Here is a 20,416-nt window from a genome sequence, read left to right on the forward strand (position 1 = left end):
CAAACCATCCCGATGTGTAGAAAGAATAGTAAATATGGAAGGCGACCAGCTTGGCTTAACAGTGAAATCCTTGCTGACCTTAAACGCAAAAAAGAAGCTTACAAGAAGTGGAAGATTGGACAAATGACCAGGCAGGAGTATAAAAATATTGCTCAGGCATGCAAGAGTGAAATCAGGAAGGCCAAATCGCACTTGGAGTTGCAGCTAGCAAGAGATGTTAAGAGTAACAAGAAGGGTTTCTTCAGGTATGTTAGCAACAAGAAGAAAGTCAAGGAAAGTGTGGGCCCCTTACTGAATGAACATAAGAACATAAGAACATAAGAAAGGCCGTACTGGGTCAGACCAAAGGTCCATCTAGCCCAGTATCTGTCTACCGACAGTGGCCAATGCCAGGTGCCCCAGAGGGAGTGAACCTAACAGGCAATGATCAAGTGATCTCTCTCCTGCCATCCATCTCCATCCTCTGACGAACAGAGGCTAGGGACACCATTCTTACCCATCCTGGCTAATAGCCATTTATGGACTTAGCCACCATGAATTTATCCAGTCCCCTTTTAAACATTGTTGTAGTCCTAGCCTTCACAACCTCCTCAGGTAAGGAGTTCCACAAGTTGACTGTGCGCTGCGTGAAGAAGAACTTCCTTTTATTTGTTTTAAACCTGCTGCCTATTATTTTCATTTGGTGACCCCTAGTTCTTGTATTATGGGAATAAGTAAATAACTTTTCCTTATCCACTTTCTCAACATCACTCATGATTTTATATACCTCTATCATGTCCCCCCTTAGTCTTCTCTTTTCCAAACTGAAGAGTCCTAGCCTCTTTAATCTTTCCTCATATGGGACCCTCTCTAAACCCTTAATCATTTTAGTTGCTCTTTTCTGAACCTTTTCTAGTGCTAGAATATCTTTTTTGAGGTGAGGAGACCACATCTGTACACAGTATTCGAGATGTGGGCGAACCATGGATTTATATAAGGGCAATAATATATTCTCAGTCTTATTCTCTATCCCCTTTTTAATGATTCCTAACATCCTGTTTGCTTTTTTGACCGCCTCTGCACACTGCGTGGACATCTTTAGAGAACTATCCACGATGACGCCAAGATCTTTTTCCTGACTCGTTGTAGCTAAATTAGCCCCCATCATGTTGTACGTATAGTTGGGGTTATTTTTTCCAATGTGCATTACTTTACATTTATCCACATTAAATTTCATTTGCCATTTTGTTGCCCAATCACTTAGTTTTGTGAGATCTTTTTGAAGTTCTTCACAATCTGCTTTGGTCTTAACTATCTTGAGTAGTTTAGTATCATCTGCAAACTTTGCCACCTCACTGTTTACCCCTTTCTCCAGATCATTTATGAATAAATTGAATAGGATAGGTCCTAGGACTGACCCTTGGGGAACACCACTAGTTACCCCTCTCCATTCTGAGAATTTACCATTAATTCCTACCCTTTAGGAATTAATGGTAATGAGGGAGGCAACCTAGTGACAGAGGATGTGGAAAAAGCTAATGTACTCAATGCTTGTTTTGCCTCTGTCTTCACAAACAAGGTCAGCTCCCAGACTGCTGGACTGGGCAGCACAGTATGGGGAGGAGGTGACCAGCCCTCCGTGGAGAAACAAGTGGTTCGGGACTATTTAGAAAAACTGGATGAGCACAAATCCATGGGGCCGGATGTGCTGCATCCGAGGGTGCTAAAGGAGTTGGTGGATGTGATTGCAGAGCCATTGGCCATTATCTTTGAAAACTCATGGCGATCGGGGGAGGTCCCGGATGACTGGAAAAAGGCTAATGTAGTGCCCATCTTTAAAAAAGGGAAGAAGGAGGATCCGGGGAACTACAGGCCAGTCAGCCTCACCTCAGTCCCTGGAAAAATCATGGAGCAGGTCCTCAAGGAATCAATTATGAAACACTTAGAGGAGAGGAAAGTGATCAGGAACAGTCAGCATGGATTCATCAAGGGGAAGTCGTGCCTGACTAGCCTAATTGCCTTCTATGATGAGATAACTGGCTCTGTGGATGAGGGGAAAGCAGTGGATGTGTTATTCCTTGACTTGAGCAAAGCTTTTGATACGGTCTCCCACAGTATTCTTGCCGCCAAGTTAAAGAAGTATGGGCTGGATGAATGGACTGTAAGGTGGATAGAAAGCTGGCTAGATCGTCGGGCTCAACGGATAGTGATCAATGGCTCCATGTCTAGTTGGCAGCCGGTTTCAAGCGGAGTGCCCCAAGGGTCGGTCCTGGGCCCGGTTTTGTTTAATCTCTTTATTAATGATCTGGAGGATGGTGTGGACTGCACTCTCAGCAAGTTTGCAGATGACACTAAACTGGGAGGCGTGGTAGATACACTGGAGGGTAGGGATCGGATACAGAGGGACCTAGACAAATTAGAGGATTGGGCCAAAAAAAACCTGATGAGGTTCAACAAGGACAAGTGCAGAGTCCTGCACTTAGGACGGAAGAATCCTATGCACTGCTACAGACTAGGGACCGAATGGCTAGGTAGCAGTTCTGCAGAAAAGGACCTAGGGGTCACAGTGGACGAGAAGCTGGATATGAGTGTGCTCTTGTTGCCAAGAAGGCTAACGGCATTTTGGGCTGTATAAGTAGGGGCATTGCCAGCAGATCGAGGAATGTGATCGTTCCCCTTTATTCGACATTGGTGAGGCCTCATCTGGAGTACTGTGTCCAGTTTTGGGCCCCACACTACAAGAAGGTTGTGGAAAAATTGGAAAGAGTCCAGCGGAGGGCAACAAAAATGATTAGGGGTCTGGAGCACATGAGTTATGAGGAGAGGCTGAGGGAACTGGGATTGTTAAGAGAAGAATGAGGGGGGATTTGATAGCTGCTTTCAACTACCTGAAGGGGGGGTTCCAAAGAGGATGGAGCTCGGCTGTTCTCAGTGGTGGCAGATGACAGAACAAGGAGCAATGGTCTCAAGTTGCAGTAGGGGAGGTCTAGGTTGTATATTAGGAAACACTATTTCACTAGGAGGGTAGTGAAGCACTGGAGTCTCCTTCCTTGGAGGTTTTTAAGGCCCGGCTTGACAAAGCCCTGGCTGGGATGATTTAGTTGGGAATTGGTTCTGCTTTGAGCAGGGGGTTGGACTAGATGACCTCCTGAGGTCCCTTCCAACCCTAATATTCTATGATTCTATGACTGACAAGATCCAAAACAAGGCCTGGTGCCACAGGTCAGTTATTTCCTCCTCTGCTGTTGTGGCATATCGTCCCTCACCCCCCAGAAGGAGCTGGCTCCAGACTTTCCCTGCACCAGTTCCATTCCTTTACCCTTGTCTTCACCCGGCTCCCCTTCAGCATCCTCACCAGTCTCTCGCTCATCATTAGCACCAACGAGAGACGGAGAGGCAGGCAGACGCAGAGGTGATGCAGCAGCCAGCCAGCCCTTGAATGAGGGCAGCAGCACTGCACTGTCTAGGGGAATGGTCCCAGACATAGTGCTGCCAGGGGAGCTGTCACTCACACCATAAATTAAGGCCAAGATTTATCAAAAATGGGAGTCTAAAATTAGGTTCCTAAATCCATATTTAGGCACCTCAATAAGTGACCTGGATTCGAAGTGCTGGTTGCCTGCAACTGCTGCCGATTCAGTGGGAGCTGCCAGGCGCTTAGCTCTTGTGGCGATCAGGCCACTTATTCAAATGCCTAGAGATGGGTTTGAAAGCCTCACTCTAGGCTTCTGCTTTTTTCAGTGGTGAGTATCTAGCCCCCAAAGGGTGCTGGGTGGCACCCCCTGGTCCCCGGCCCAAACAGCTCCATGGCAGGGCTGGGGGAGGCAGGGCAAGGGCAAAACAATAACTTGCAAGTCCTCCTTCCCTCACCTCTTTGCACTCCGAGTCCTGGGCTCTGGGGTCCAGCATCTCGATGCGCTCCTCACCCATCAGGGGCACGCACGTGTCGGCCGTGTGGTTGTGGTTGTGATGGTGGTTCCCCACTATCGAATTCATACTGGAGCTGGAGTGGTTTCGGGGGAAGAACCCCTCCTTCTCATCATTGGGGTGGCTGGAAAGGACACCAGCAGCTTTCAAAAGTGCGAGTGGGAGTCAATGGGACAGTCACTGCCCTTCGGCTTCCTTTCAAAAGCAGGATGCTGGGACACTCCAGCAGCAGTTTCATGGGCTGCACTCAGCTGGCGCTTGCAGTTTGGGAAGCCCAATACTGAGCAGGCACGAATAATTCATCCCCACAACCCAGCTGTGGCTGGGCAGGAGACGTGTGAATTCCCCACTCAGAGATTCCTCTCGTCTAGATAGGGCCCAGGCCCACTGGGGGAGCAGGTGGTGCTGGGAGACACCAGCCCGGATCCAAATGAACACAGGGACTGAACTCCTCTGAATGCAGGAGACAGTTTATGGCACTTGGCTGGGGCAGGGCAGGGCAGGGCTGGGCACCTGTGCCCTACGCTCCCTTTGCAAGAACCAAGAATAAAGCAACTGATCTCTGATCTGCTCCAATCACTTTGGGACGCTCCTCTCTGCTCGCTCCACCCCGCACCCCCTCTCATTGCCCCGCTAGAGCCCTTATACCTCATCATCATCTTGGCCCCACAGTCCCCACCTTGCTTTCCCTTAGGGACCGTTTCCTCACCACGGGCCACAGGCCTTGTCTCTGTTCACTCTCCTGCCTCCCTTCCCTCTCTATTCGCCTTCCCCTGGCGACCTCTCAGGAGTCCCGTCCCGAGGGCCCTTCGCTAGCTCTTCCATTGCCTCCCCCGAGGCTCTGCTCCCCTCCCAATTCCCCCACCCCACACCGCGGCCCTGCTCCCTCTGCCCCAGGCTATGACACCCCCAGTCCCTCTCCCCCTCAGCATGGCCCTGCTCCCCCTCTGCCCCCAGGCTCTGATCTCTCCCTGCTCCCCCTCAGCATGGCCCTGCTCTAATGAACACTCCCTGTCTTCCCCTCCATCACTCCTTCAGAGGCTCTGGTTCCTCCACTTCATCACCCGCCATCAGGGCCAGGCCCTATTCTGAATTCAGGTTGTGTACTCCACCCCTTCCCTTTCTGTTCCCTCTACTGCCCCGGCTCCCTGAGCCTCTCGCCTCTGGTCCTGCTTCCATCTCTGCACCTTGAGTCTCTCCATCACTCCTGCGTCCCCTCCTCACCCCCGCTGCCCCCTCACGCAGTCCCCAGCTCCTGACCGCCTACCTGTGCTTGAGCAGAAGGGCACGCAGCACGTTGGCTCTGTCCTCCCCTTTGATCTGGTCGGAGATAATCATGGTCTCCACCACGAGGTGAGCGATGCCAGGAAGGGTGGTTTGCTCCAGGTCCAGCAGCACAGCACCTGGGCAAGGGAGGGGGAGACAGCTGGTCACGGTGCCCACCTCCAGCATCCCCACAGACCCCGCCCAGATACTAGTGTTGCCAGCTGGGAGAGAGCAAGCACCAGCACTGCCTTTAGGCAGGGATCAGCGAGGCCACGGGGCCTGGCACTTCCCCTATGTCCAGTCAAACACACGCCAGCATCAGCCACCTTCTCACACTCCCCCACCCCCCACATGTGCCTCTGCCCCTCACCATCGTTCACCCACATCGCACGCTCAGGGTTTGTCTGCACTGCAGTCAGAGGGCAGACTGCAGCGCTGCAGACATACCCAGGCTAGCTTTGAGCTACCTAGCCTGAAGAACAATTGCAGCAAAGCAATGGCAGCGCAGGCTGTGTGTACCTGGGTACGTATGCGAGCGGCTAGCCAGAGTGCCCACGGCTTTGCTGCTGCTGTTACCGGAGCTAGCTAGATGTGCACCACACAGCCCTCACCCACGAACACACCGTTCTCCCCTCGCACTCACACGTGTGCACTGCTCACCCCCACCACGCACACACTCGACTGACCCCTCACACTCATTGTAACGGGAGGGCTTGCCCCATGGGCTGGACTAAGCCAGCCCTGACTACCGGATGATCCCCCTGAGAGGAGTCAGATAACTCCAGTACAAAGGGAGAAGGAAGTGGCAGGGGACAGGAAAGCCCAAGAAACTGCAGTTATGTCTGTAGACCCTGAAGGACCCTGAGTCAGCGGGGGGAAAGCTCAAGAAGCAGGAGTGTGAGGAAGCTCTCCAGGCAGGGAGGCCTGGGAGAGACTGCAAAGGCTTGTGGAGAAGGCCAAACTCCAGGCAGGAGGTGCTGGGAAGCAGAAAGACGGCCCTCAGAGAGATGGGGCTGGGATGAAGACTGTCAGTTCGTGTTCTGTTTTTCTGAGACTTTGTGTTATTTTGGATTCTCGGGAGACAAAGACCGAACTGGAGTTGGGGACTAGAGGTCAGCATGCACCTGAGGGGACTGGACCCCAGGAGGGGGTTGTTTGAACTACCTGTGAACTGAGTGAATACTGAAAGGGGCCTGCATATTGGGGGGGAAGCAGAGGTAGGGTGCTCCAGAGCCACCTCTGGCCACAAGGGGACACTCAGAAGGCGGCTGCCCATATTACATTCATACGTGCACATGGCTCACCCCCCACCCCCCACCATTCATAACACACTCACTCCGGTCACGCCTCACACTCATGCCCAGGCACCAGACACCCTAACACTCTCATACACCCGTGCCACTCACCCCCTCACCCATCAGTCACTCCTCCCTCACACTCATCCACACGCTTCCATTCAACTGCAACTCGCTGGTGGATGAGCTATACAGGAGCTGCCAGCGTGTCACACAGACCCCTCAGGCCTTTGCCCAGATGGGGCTTCATGCAGCCTTCAGGGCTTGCTCCCATGATCCTCTGTCATTACTAAGGATAAGATTGTGTCACACGGATTCCGTGACTTTGAGAGACCTCTGAGACATTTTCTGCTACAACTTCAGTCCCGTGCCCTGGGTGGGGGAGTGGCCCCGCAGCGCCGAGCCGCCGTGGGCAGCAGGGACTGGAGCTGTTAGTCCCCACTCCCCCAGCCAGCCTCCCCCCCATTATTTTTAGTAAAAGTCACAGACAGGTCACGGGCTTCTGTGAATTTTTGTTTATTGCCCATGACCTTCCTGGGACCTTTACTAAAAATAACTGTGACAAAACCTTAACCTTAGTCATTAGTCTCTGTTCCTGACTCAGAGGTGGTGGCTGTGAAGTGCCATCTCTGCATCTCTCTCCATCGCCCAGGGTTGGACACAGCTTCCTCATCACTTGGGGATATGAAGTCTGGGACCATCCCCAGCAAATTAAGGAAAGCTCTTTCCCTTTTTCTGGGCCCAGGAGTCAATGTCGGTGTCTGTCCCTGTCTCTCCTCTGCCCTGCTGGCTGCCCAGTTGCCCTCTCTGGGCTTGGTCAGGGCTTTGTGTCTCCTGGTTTCCCTCTGCACAGAGAGTCTGTATCGGGGGAGAGTCGGTGTAGTTCTGCCCAGACCCGTCTGTCACTGGTTTGGATTTGTGCGTCCCAGTCACTCCGTGACTGGGGTTTCCTGACAGGGTCTAGCAGCTTGAGCATTGTTCGCTTTGCCCAGGGAGCAAACTGCCCTGCCCCTGGAGTCAGGGCTGCTGCCCTTGGGGACCCAGGCTGGAGGAATGGGCCATGCTTGCATTTGGGGTTAGCTGCTGACCCACTTGTGTTTTGTGGTGGGGGGCTGTGACAAGGTGCTGATTAGAAAGACTGCAGAATCAGCCCCCTGCCACGCCAGCCCCATTTGGGTGAATAAAGTCGAGCTGGATGGAAAGAGCCTGCCCTAACTGGGGAATGAGAGCCAGCTGCCAGCCCAATTAGCCCAGGGATATATAAAAGAGGCTGGGAAGAAGGCAGCGGGGTGGTGGGACGGAGGAGAGTGAGGGAGTGCAGGCAGGCAGGGAGAAAGCCCTTCCCCCCTGGGTTCAGGCACAAGGAACCCAGAGCTGTATAAGCTGCATGGTGAGAAGCTGGTGGGAGCACAAACTTGTAAATAAAAGCACCAGTAGTTTCAGAACCAGAGGGTCTCCGAGTGGCTTTATCTGAGCCTTGCAGAGGCAGGAGCCAGGAGGGCCAGCTGCGCTCTGTTCCAGGGGCGAAGGGGGCGTTTGCTGCACTGGCTGAGGGGGCAGCAGGAGTGTTCTGTTGTGGGTGTCAATGAGTAGGGGGAACTGGCAGGTCCTGCTTGGCTGCTGTTGGGGGTGAAGTTCCCATGTGCAGAGGGTTTGTCTGCAGCACTGCAGCAGGATCACAGCACTGAATAGTTTTAGAAACAGTGTATTGGGAGGCTATGGTGCTAGTCGTTTCTTTCAGGCCTAGAAAACCTGAGAAGCGTTTTATTGCCATACTTTTACAGTCTGTCTGAAGTTCCCCTCGTGTTATTCTGAAGCACGGGCCTGTATCATTTCAGACGTGTTCAGACTCGTGTTTCGGCAGTAACATTTTAGTTTGTTTTGGGGCTTTTTCTGAATACCCTGACGTGTGTCTCCCAGAGCGACCTCCAGGGTCCTGGTACTGTGGAAGGGCTCTAGCAGGTGCATGTTTCTGTGGAGATACTCTTGTACAGAACATTTAAATCCAATACACCTAAAGAACGCCTCTCCTGGGTGGGTAGAGGCCTCTCCAACTTGCTCTCCCACAAAGTCTGGATGCTAGGAACAGCGCAAAGTCTTCCTCTTCCCACAGCATAGAAATAAATTCAGCTCAGACCTTCTCCGTCGGCAAGGGTGGTCCTAGGGCTCCTCCCTCAGGATTGTTCAGCCCATTTCCCCAGTCCTCTCTGTGCAGAGGCAGAGTATCACCTCACCCTGCCTGCCTACCCCCTTTCGGGCAGGATGAGGTGCCATCCTGTTACATCTGGGCTCTGGGTACCTTTCATTACAAGATACAATACAAAGTCATGTCAGTGCTAAAAGAGCAGCATATTTGCCACTCTTGCCCCAACACAAACGCACTGAGCCCCAGGCAGCCAATATGGCCCACACCAGTCTCCCAGCCCCATTGCTCCAATAACCCACCCCCACCCCCTGCCCAAATGCTTGCTCACGCAGGGGCTGCCAGCAGACTCAGACTGTTCCAGACCAGGGGCAGCGAGTTCCAAAGTCAATAGCTTCACCCAGAGAATGCCCTGCCAGCAGCCCCCGCTCTTTCCTACTGAGGGGGCCCTGGTTTGGGCGCCGCTGTGAGCGTGTGGACCAGGGGAAGAGGTGTTGCCCTGGTAGGAGGCTCCCAGGCCATTCCGGGCTTTAGAGAATGTGATTCATTTCAACAAAACACCTCTGAGCAGCAGCTCACAACTGCACAGCTCTTGGCAATGGTGTGTCCTGTTTCATGAGTTCCCATCTAGGTTGCACAGTCTCCTGCCTAGAGAGGACATGAATTTCTTATGGAAAAGACAAACTTTAAAACACAAAACCCTTTTGGTCTCTTTATTGGCCCAATGCGCAGGCCCTGACACAGGGTGCGCGTTCCAGCCAGTGCTTGGAGTCAGCAGTCATGTCTGATAAGACATGAGGCCTGGCACATCAGAGGGGGACCCTGACACTCATGCCAGAGCCTGGTCACACAGGCCATAGGAGCCTCTCTCACTTCCTTAGTTTTCCTTAAAAGAACCTGGGTTGAGACACTGTTGAAGTGTCTATTAAGGAGACAGAACCCACGAATAGCAGCTGCCCTACAAATGTCTCCCCCATGGTGAGGCCCAAATTCACCTGGGCAGTTCTCCTGTCCTCTCTCTGCAGGAGCCCATCGGTCATGCAAAGGCTGCTGAGACTCACCGTGAGCAATGGTCTTCCTGAGCTCCAGCAGGCTGCGGAAGGATAGTGAGGCTACGTGAGGCTTCCCCCACCGTGCTGTGTCCTCCTCCACGTCCTCCTCAAACTTGATCCAGCGCGCTGTCTCCTTCCAGTGCATCTCCTGGTTCTTATCTACGACCAGCTCGTTCAGCTCCACAAACACCTGCCGCCCGGGGTTAAAGCAAAAACATTCAACTCAGCAGCAGCGGGGAACCTCCTCAGCAATACCGGCTAGGACTATAACAATGTTTAAAAGGGGACTGGATAAATTCATGGTGGCTAAGTCCATAAATGGCTATTAGCCAGGATGGGTAAGAATGGTGTCCCTAGCCTCTGTTCGTCAGAGGATGGAGATGGATGGCAGGAGAGAGATCACTTGATCATTGCCTGTTAGGTTCACTCCCTCTGGGGCACCTGGCATTGGCCACTGTCGGTAGACAGATACTGGGCTAGATGGACCTTTGGTCTGACCCAGTACGGCCTTTCTTATGTTCTTATGTTCTCCACAAGCGATATCACCTTGTCTTCACCTCACTCCACCAGCTGAGCAGAGAACACTGGGCCAAAGGACTCTGCTAACTGGCCCAGGCACAGGACACCTAAAGGAATGGGGGAGCAATGGTGTCCTCTCTCGCTCGTTAACGTACGAAAGGTTTGGTGACCAGAAGTGGTTAGAACAAATATCCCAGGGACAGCTGGCAGGAGTCCCCAGCAATGCACAACACCAGAGCATACCGCGCCCATTCTTTCACATATGCCACTCCAGACCACACAGTGACCCTGGAGGGACGTGAACGGTTCTACCCTGCAGCTCTCATTGTCTCTAGTGTGAAGATTTTGCCTCTCTCACCAATCACTGGCCAAGACAGGAGAGATTCCCCCCCGGCCCAAGAGACCTCCCATCCTGTCACTGCTCTCAGCAGTGGTGCCATTACTGTGCTGCCAACTCCCCTGATTTTATTGCAATTATCAGGATATTTGATGTGTTTCTTAAAACCAGACCTTTTGCAGGGATATGATTTTTGTAAGGATCTCTGCTTTCATTTTAAAAAGTAAGTTTCTAGCCATCCTGGCTGTGGAAAAAAGATTGAAAATCTGAACCCTAAGACCAGAAGGCAGAAAGCAAACAATCAGAACCCCACATTTACTACTTTTAAAATCTCGTTATTTCTAAGCCCATCTCCTGCTTTTGGGGGCCTTGTCGTGATTTGTGGCCACCTGGAGAGGGTGTGGCTTGTATACCTCATGGGGCCTCCTGTCCAGCTTCTTTTTCTTCTTCTTCTTCTTGATAGATGGGGTTGACACCATCTTCCTGCTGGTTCTGGTGCTCTGGCTCCTAGATGGTTTCTTCACCAGATGCCGCCTCACACCAGGGTTATCTTCAAAGCGGTGGCCTGGAGACAAAGCAAGCAAGGAAAGATGGATGGTGTGTTTAGTGGAAATGTGCTGGCAGGCAGGCAAACACACAGGTCTCTCAGCAGCTCCTGCTAGCATTCCCATTGCAGCTGGAGCGCTCACGCTCCAGCAAGTCAAGTTCTTGTAGCCCCCAGTATTTGGCTGTTTCTAACATTTGAGAACAATCACCCGCTGGGATGACGCTTTCCAAGCTGCACTCTGCTGAGCATGAATTTGTCAATATAAAGTCAAGTAAAATGGTTATCCCATTTCTGAGTAGGTGAGTGACGAAATTCCACATGCACTTCCCAGGAGTAGCAATGTCCTGGACCCTTCTGGGCCAGCTCCAGCACCACAGCATGGGGGAGTGCAATGCTACAATCTGACAGGGAAACGGCCCCAAGTGAGAAGTGCCTTTGAATGCCCAGGGACTGCCAGGCACTAACAGTGGCTCCAGGAACAGCCTCGCAGGGAGACGATGCCTAGGGCTGGGTAAGAAGCCCTCAGTGGGAGAGTATTTTTGTGCTCCATTTTAATGTTCCTCTGCTCTTTGTGAGCAAGAGACAAACCTCACCCAGGAAAGGGGCTCTCCTGGCTGAGTCTGTGGGGTTTTTGCTGTAACATGGTGAGAATTAGGCCTGATTAGGCTCTGCTGGGAGAGTCTGAAGATCAGATTGTGTGTCCTTGCAGAGCTTGGGGTTCTTTTTTTAAAGCCGTTTCCGTCAATGCTCCACATGCAGGAAGGCCATGCTACATGTGACTGTGGCTAACTCAGCCGTGTAGCATGGGGGGGAGGGATTCCTCAGCCACTGCCAGTGACACGTGGAAGGCTATGGCTGCAGAAAACACTGGATGACATGTTGTGTTACATGATCATGCAGTGAAAGGCTGCAGTGTAATAATGCAAACACACAAGGGGCCAGAGTGAAGGCTGCACAATTAACTCTAGCAATCCCTGACTTCCAAGGGATCAGTCATGCAGCTTTCATGATCTCTTCCAGTTCTGACTTGCAGCGTCCAGCTGGCTGACTCAAAGACACCTGAACAGCAAGGCTGCATTACAGGTTGACCACTGCATGCTGTCAGTGCTAGCGGTTACATCTACACCAGACCTGGCTCCTGCAGTGCTGGTGGCATTAGCAATACCAGAGAAAAGGGACAGCGGACATAAACCCCCATGCAACAGGCCTGAACAGCGACTGTCCTTCCCACTGCATTGGTGCTGTGACAACAGCGTGCTGTGGAGGGGTGAGGCTCCCCTGCGAGGCGGACAAGCTGAAGCTTCCTTGGAGAACGCCGATGAAAGGGGGCAATGAAATTCTGGGCTTTGTTACAGGGTGATGAGCCGCAGCGAAAGGTGGATTAGGTTAGTCAGGGAGCCCCCCAGTCCACCTGTTTCCCAGATGGGGGTCTGTGGAGCCTCCCCAGGCCTGCCTGCAGGGGAAGCCAAGATCTGTTCCCCCTGAGAGGCTCATCAGGGAAGGAGAGTCACCTTGCCTGGGGGGCTCCAAGTCTCTCAGGACAGCCCCGTCCTGCCCGGGATGAAGGGCAGTATCTGCGCGCTGTCCTCTTTCAGCTGGGCCTCAAGAACTTTGACCTTCAGAATGTGAAAAGCACCAGACTTCAATGCAAAGCAATGCCCCCACTGGCGCTGCAGCACCTCAGCCACGGTTTGCGGCGCTATGCCCCTGTACCCATGGGAATGTGGGCCCCTTCCAGCCACGGGAAGGAGGTCTCCAGCGCCAGGACAGCCACACCACAGCCTCGCTCCTCGGGAATCTGGGTCACTACGTTAAAGATAGAATAGATCCATACTGAGCCTGTGGGGATTTTCCCCATTGGCTGCGCGGCTGATGAGAGTCCTGCTGACAGTTGGACTTCTCCATATTCCATTACTGGAATATCAATGGACGCCAATAACTGCCCATCGACGCCAGCGAGCTGCTGCTGGTGTTCTGGGAGCTGCACTGCACGGGGGCCGCGTGTTCTCTCTGCGTTCATGTGCATGCACACGGATTTCACTATTTGTATGGTGTGTGTCCGGGGCAGAACGGTGTGTCTTTGTGCATGACTGTGCTTTATGAATGTGGATGTGATGCGAATGCATGTGAAAAGAAGCGTGTGGCTGGTGTGTGAGTGCAATGAGCGTGTGATCTGCATGAGGTGAGGGCACAAGATGTGAATACACCTTTTAACACTATGTTCACGAGGCACATACCAAACTGACTTGTTGATGTATACATTTCTACGCCTCCATCCTTGGAGAATAGGAGCGTCATTTAATCTCACAACACACCTATGACGTAGGGAACGGTTATTTATCCCCATGCTACAGGCAGGAGCGGGCGGCGGAAGGTCCCGCCCCGAAATGCCACCCCCCCACAGAGGCGGTGGAAGGTCCCGCCGCGGAAATACCGCCGCGGTCGCCGCCCCCCAAATTGCAGCGCCCTAGGCGACCGCCGGCCCTGGCTACAGGTGGCAACAGGGGCCCAACAAGCCTGAGGTCACACAGTGAGTCTCCCAGTGGGAAACCCCAATCCAATAGCAGGGGCAGCATTCTGCACTGGTCACTTGAGGAACAGCCCCAGGCATCATTCCCTCAAGGTGCTAGGAGCCGGGGAAGCCATGGCGAGGCCCTGCCTGTGAAACTGAAGAGGCCAAGCCTCTCACTAGCCCCTCTAGTGGCCTCTTGTAGTCGGTGAATACGAAGGGGCAGACGACGGAGCTTGGCAGGCTCTGCATGAGGGCGCTCAGGGCAGGTGAGCAATTCCCTATAAATACTGCCTGCTAGGATCTCTTTGGAAGAAAGCATTGGAACCTCTCAGACACCTCCACTACCTCTGCTAGGAGCGGTGGATCCCTTGGTCACCATGATGGAAGGCAGCTGACAGAGCTAAAGGACTCAGCATGCAAAGATGGGCCTACATCCTCCAAAAACAGCCACGGGTTTGGGTATCTCAGTAAGGGACCCAGCCTGAGGCACCTCAGGCCCAGTTTTTCAGAAGGGATCCCAGTGGCTTCAGTTGGAGTTCTGGGTGCTCCGCCCATCCACAAATCAAGCTCAAGGTATCTGAAGCTCAGCACCTAAAGTCAGAGGTCACCGTTGTAACTCTGGCCCTTGTTCTGAGTCAGCAGCAGGAGACTATTGGCTAAGGCTTGTCTAAACAGAGGCCTAATGCGTGACAAACCTGCTGTGCTCTAAGTCACTGTGTGGACCCTGCAACCACACACTAAACGTTCTCTCATGCAGGGGCTCTCAACCTTTTTCTTTCTGAGCCCCCCCTCTTCCCCCATATGCTATAAAAACTCCATGGCCATGTGTGCCACAGTAACTGGTTTTCTGCATCTAAAAGCCATGGCTGGCGTTAAGGGGTAGCAAGCAGGGCAGTTGCCCAGGGCCCCGTGCCACAGGGGGCACTGTGAAGCTAAGTTGCTCAGGCTTCTGCTTCAGCCCCAGGTGGTGGGGCTCAGGGCCCCAACGCTTCACCCCCATGCAGTGGGACTTCAGCTTTCTGCCCTGGGCTCCAGCAAGTCTAACACTGGCCCTGCTTGGCAGACCCCCTGAAACCTGCTCGTGGCCCCCCAGGGGACCCCAGACCCCTGGTTGAGAACCACTGCTCTAGTGCACTGACATCCTGCTGCTACAACCTATGGAACTTTAGTGTGCAGTAACAAGGTCCACGTGGCCAGTTAATGTGTGGCTTGCTAGTGCCCTGTAGGCTTTCATCCCGGCTTGCTGAGCACTGCATTTCTGTGTAGATTCGGCACAGTCGTCTGCCCCACCCTGGCCTAAAGCCAACCCGAGTGGAGTAAAAAGAAACATCGAAGGACACCAGAGACTGCGGTACTTGCCTTATCACTACCTTTTTGTGATTGTGCCAGGAGCAAAGTGTGAGACAGGATGATAACTGGTGAGATAGAAGCTGGGAATGGGCGAGAGGGGATGGACCACTTGATGATTCCCTGTTCTATTCATTCCCTCTGAAGTACCTGTCATTGTCCACTGTCGGAAGACAGGATACTGGGCTAGATGGACCATTGGTTTGACCCAGTATGGCCGTTCTCATGTTCAATTTCCAAACAAAGTTTATTGATCAAAGATCTAATGATTGGTACATGTCCCTCCCAAAGGAAGTCATCGAGAGTCTCCTCCACTAAGAGACTCAGCAGGTTCCCCCCGGCCTTCACCAGCCAAGGAGCACCTGTGCCGGACAATCAAGCCATGGCCCAAAGCTCCCTAGCACCTCAAGAACCTTAGTTTGCAGCTGACACAAAGATTGGGGAAGGGTAGATAATGCAGAGGACAGGTCAGTGATACAGAGTGATCTGGTGTACTTGGTGAGTGGGGTGCAAGCAAACAATACTTGTTTTAATATGGCTAAATAGAAGTGTATCTATCTAGGAACAAAGACTGTAGGCCGCACTTACAGGAAGGGGGGAACTTTATCCTGGCAAGCAGGGACTCTGAAAAAGGCGTGTGGATAATCCGCAGAACATGATCCGTCAGTGTGACACTGTGGCCAAAAGCGCTAATGAAATTCCCCGGCTTATGGATCCAAGCATTACAAGTAGGAGCAGGGAGGTTATTTTACCTCTGTATTTGGCACTGGTGTGGCCACTGTGGAAATACTGTACCCAGTTCTGGTGTCCACAGTTCAAGGAGGATGTTGATATATTGGAGAGGTTTCAGAGAAGAACCTCAAGAATGATTAAAGGATTGGAAAACTTGCCTTATAGAGACAGACGCAAGGAGCTCAATATATTTAGCTTAACAAAGAGAGGTTAAGGAGTGACTTGATCGTCGCCAATAAGCACCTACACGGGGACCAAATATTTGATAAGGGCTCTTCAGTTTAGCAGAGAAAGATCTGACATGATCTAACGGCTGGAAGAAGCAGCTAGACAAATTCAGACAGGAAATAAGGTGTACATTTTTAGCTGTGAGAATAATTAACCCTTAGAACAATTTACCCAGCGTCGTGGTGAATTCTCCATCACGGACTATTTTTAAATCAAGATTGGATTTTTAAAAAAATATGTTCTAGTTCAAAAGAAACTATTGTGGGGCAGGCCTCTGGCCTGTGTTATACAGGAGGTCAGACGAGATGATCACAGTGGTCTGACCTTGGAATCTACGAATCTAAGTGCATGTTGCTGGCTGAAACTCAAGCGAAAAAGACTGTTTGTTCTCCTCTTCCCTGAAACAACAGCTCCAGCGAAACCTGAGGGATGGCATCTGCAAAGTAACTAACAACTCCTGACAGAAGCATCCCCATCTGTGACTGGACTGAGACCATGCTGTGCTTGACCATGCTGTGCATTACCCAGAGCAGATCTGCTGAATGGGATTTACCGATGCCTCCGTGAAGGTAAAGAAACCCGTCTTTGCTTCCTCCACACCCCTAAGATAAGCTTTCAAAGAGACTGAGCGCTGAGTCAGTCCAACTCAGAAACTGCTGCTGGTAAAACAAACCACCGAAGAAGGTGGGGGGAGGCCAAACTCACAAACCCAGGGAATGCCGGGGTCAAGTGTAAATCATCACATTTCAAAGAATGGAAGTAACAAAAAGTGGGCCTGACAACTCACCAAGCACCTTGCTTTCCATTCCCAGCACCTTCGTTATTAGCAACAGTTTTACAGCAGCACCTCAAGGAGTCAGCCAAGGGCACGACCCCAGCACATTGGGTGCTGCACAGACCATAGCCAGGCAGTCCCTGCCCCCCAGTAGGTCCACTCCAAAGAGATGAGACGGACAGAGGGCGAGAGGAAGGAAGGGTTATCGCTGTTTTACACATGGGGATGGGGCAACTTTCCCAGGCTCACACCAAGAGTCTGCAGCAGAGCCAGAAACTGAATCTCAAGCTACTGAGTCCTAGCCCGGGGCTTTAACCACAAGCCCATCTTGCCCCTTGTGAGCTCCTTGGGCCTGGGACAGCACCCAGGACAAGAGGGGGCCTTTGGGCAGCTACCACAATAAAACATGAGTAGTAATACTGCTGGCTTCAGGCTGAAGTGTAAAGCCACCTCTTTACTGCTGCTTTCGCCGCCACCTCCTAACAAAACCCACATACCAACACCCATGCAGCCTACCCTGCCCTGGGGAGAGACGGGCAACAGGAGCCAGGGCTGGGCTCTCTGATTTCTATATAATCGCTGGAAGGGCCTCCAAGACCAGGTGGGTGGATGGATAAGGGGATGACGAGAGGAGAAAAAACTGCTCCCAGCATATTCTCTCTCTCACACACACACCTCTCTCTTTCATGCCTCTTCTCATCTTTCTTCTTTCTCCAGTCACTGGACCTTGCCCAGCTGCCCAGCAGCAGGTTTCACACCCAGGGCCACACATACTACTGAATCCTTCCCCACTATCTTTAGTCCACACTGCAGAGCTGAGAACTTGATACCAGCTGATAGTGCAGTCAGATCCCAGACCCCAGCTCAAATTCCTGCAAACAGCATACATAACAGCCTGAGACTCTGCCCTAGGCTTTGCATATCCTGAGACCACCAGGCTACACCAGCTTGGTACCAAAGACAAATGACAAAATGTCGTTTCCACAATAAGTTCCAGTCCAGAGCTGCATCTTCCCTGGCTGTGGGGCAGACCACTCCGGATCTGCATCCAGGATTGCTCAGGTAAGACGACGACAGAGAAATGCCTCAACACCACAGTGACTGGTCCTATACAAATACCTGAGACACAACACAGACAGTGGGCAGCGTCTTCCAAGTGCTCAGACACAGGGGCACATAGAGGGAACAGTGGGAACTGTCTGGATGGGAGCTGTGTACCACAAACTCTAACTCAGGGGCGCCTATTCTGAGACACAGAGCAATGGACAGACAGCACTCTGCATGTGTGAGTGAGAGAGAGAGAGAGAGCTCAGTTCAGGGCCCTGAGCCCTTCACTGCAGTGCAGGTCAGGTACTTACAGACGGGCTCCCCACCAGGGTAACCCAGCTGGTTTCTGATGGCCTCCCATAAATCATAATCTTCGAAACTGAGGGCAAACTCCTCCAAGTCTTCGTAGCCGACCGTGTTGTGGATGCAGCTGCCTATCCCCACCTCTGGGATGTCACCCCCTCCTGCCTCCTCTCCATCATGAATGGCCGTCATTGTGTCCTTGGCAAGGTCAGGGGTCAAAGCTCATGAGCTATGCACCACTCTTGCAAGACCAGAGTTTGGTGTTGTTTATCTGAGTTCCAGAAGACGAGCTGCCCAGCAAGGTCCCTGCTCTGGATGACCTGTCAGGATTTTCGTAGCACCATGGAGACCACCATGCCCTCACTGTTTGGGTCCCCCTCGGCTGGGGGAAGGCATGTGATGCTGGTGGCAGCAGCCCTAGGGACTGATGAGCTCCTGGAAAGAAAGGTTCCACTGGGGGAGGTTTGCTGCGGGAAAGGCTGTAATGCAGGGCTTTCTCCACTCGCTCCCTGGGCCAAGGGGCTCTTCATCAGCAGAGGAGTTTCCTGCTGGAGGGCCAGAGACCCTGTGCATGTGTAGCACTGCCTGCTCCTCTCCCGCTCTCCCCCCTTTGGTGACTCGCTCCCTCCCTCTCCAACCTGGAAAGCAGCCTATTGAATTCTCCATGTCCTCAGGCCCAGAGCATGCATTTCCATGACGTCTCTTCCATCTGCTCTCACATACGCACAGGGGCAGATCCCAGGACACAGGCTGCACCCAAAGGACCCCAGGTACCTCTCTAAACAACAGGAAACACAAGTCACAGGTCCCAGCTGGGCAACAATTATCCAATGATTCTGGGCTTGAGCTCCCTCAGAGTCACTTCAGCAGGGGTTTCTCCCTTTCTCAGATAGGACAGCTCCTCCCACAAGGCTGCTGCAATACCGGCACTCTCCTGGCAAGCAAAGACACTGCTAGCTGGGAAAGTATGTCACGAGGAGAGGGCTGGAACTAAGGGATGCATGGAGCCCTAAAATCAAGAGGGTAACAGGATGGAGGTGAGAAAAGGCACAGAGCCAAGGGGTGGGAGGTGAGGAAAGGCTTGGAGCTACATGAGTGAGTCCGAACTGAGGGCATAAGTAGAGTGGAAGGGGGGAGTCCGAGGCAGAGCAGCAGGGGGCTGCGGGTTGGGATTGAGGGACACTAGCGGAGCTGTGGGAAGGGGAAAGAGAGCCCAGGACTGCAGGGCAGGGTAGAAGAGCATCAGCAGAGCGGAAGGGAGAAGCCCAGGGCTGGAATAGCAGGAAGGGTGCCGCAGGTAAGGATGGAGGGCTAATGGGGAAGAAGTGCTAGCTGAGGTCTCTTATTCCAGGACAGTAAGTGACTGTTGAGACGGTGGTGCCTGCGAATGCAGTGAATGGTCTCCAGACAAAGCTGCAAGAAGTGTTTAGACTCGAGACTGTCTAAACCGTCAGGTCAGAGGCACATCTAGTAACTGGGGCCCTGGGTCTCTCTCCAAGGTCCCCTGTATTCCACACCAGGAGGGGACAGCTCCCTGTGTGACAATGAGGACGGTTCTATAGACCCCAAAACACTTTATAAACTCACCAAACTGATACAAGCTCCCCAGGAATCACCCACCCTCGCTGAAAGGCAGCCTCGACTCATGGTGGGGAGAAGGGGAGGGCAAAGCACAGGGACACCACACACCAGCAGGGGAGCTGGGATCATTTTTATAGCAGGGGTGCTGAAAGTGGCAACCATATATTTGGTTATTACTACAGTCAAGCCAGAGGGTGCTGCCACACCCTCATCATCCCTAGTCCCAGCACCCCTGCACACCAGGTTCAGACAGGAAGTGAAGCAAAATCCTGTCACCAAAGGAAACTCTTGGCAGTATTTAGGGAGGCAGACTGCAATTCCCCCAGGTGGAATTGGGTCAGGCCAAGGATGCTAAAACCGCACCCCTGCTACAAGGACCCTGGGGTCTGTCGTGACTCACCATGAACTGCCAGGACTTCGGTTCAACTTTTCAACCAAAATTCAGCACAGCACTGGGAAAACAGCAGGGGACATGTTTCCTGGCCCCTGCACCCAAGGAATGGGAGGACTAACCACCAGGCTTAGCTCCCAGGGGGATGGCAGAGTCTTAGGGATGACACAAAGTGGGGAGGGAAGGTATGGCTGGGTTACTCAGACCTTACAACCAAGAGGATAGGCCTGGGGGTAAAGGCCCAGGCCTGACGCCGAGGGGGATGGGCCCGGGGGAGGGGGGAGAGAGAGAAATGCCCAGGCCTGACGCCCAGGGGGATGGGCCCGGGGGAGGGGGGGGGGGGGGAGAGAAATGCCCAGGCCTGATGCCCAGGGGGATGGGCCTGTGGGGGGGGAAGAAATGCCCAGGCCTGATGTCCAGGGGGATGGGCCGGGG

The 20,416-nt window shown here is 52.8% G+C and overlaps 1 protein-coding gene across 1 annotated transcript in view; it reads right to left on the reverse strand.

Moving 5' to 3' along the window:
• Positions 1–20,416, reverse strand: part of SLC4A3 (solute carrier family 4 member 3) — a 60,700-nt gene that overhangs the window by 30,548 nt on the left and 9,736 nt on the right. Inside the window, exons 6-9 of the mRNA XM_065413255.1 lie at positions 10,932–11,083; positions 9,672–9,852; positions 5,174–5,309; positions 3,850–4,030 (exon numbers count right to left, since the gene is read on the reverse strand). Coding sequence (XP_065269327.1) covers positions 3,850–4,030; positions 5,174–5,309; positions 9,672–9,852; positions 10,932–11,083 — 650 coding nt within the window. The remainder of the gene's footprint in view (positions 1–3,849; positions 4,031–5,173; positions 5,310–9,671; positions 9,853–10,931; positions 11,084–20,416) is intronic.

The sequence above is a fragment of the Emys orbicularis genome, chromosome 11, assembly GCF_028017835.1.
Source record: "Emys orbicularis isolate rEmyOrb1 chromosome 11, rEmyOrb1.hap1, whole genome shotgun sequence".
Taxonomy (NCBI): domain Eukaryota; kingdom Metazoa; phylum Chordata; order Testudines; family Emydidae; genus Emys; species Emys orbicularis.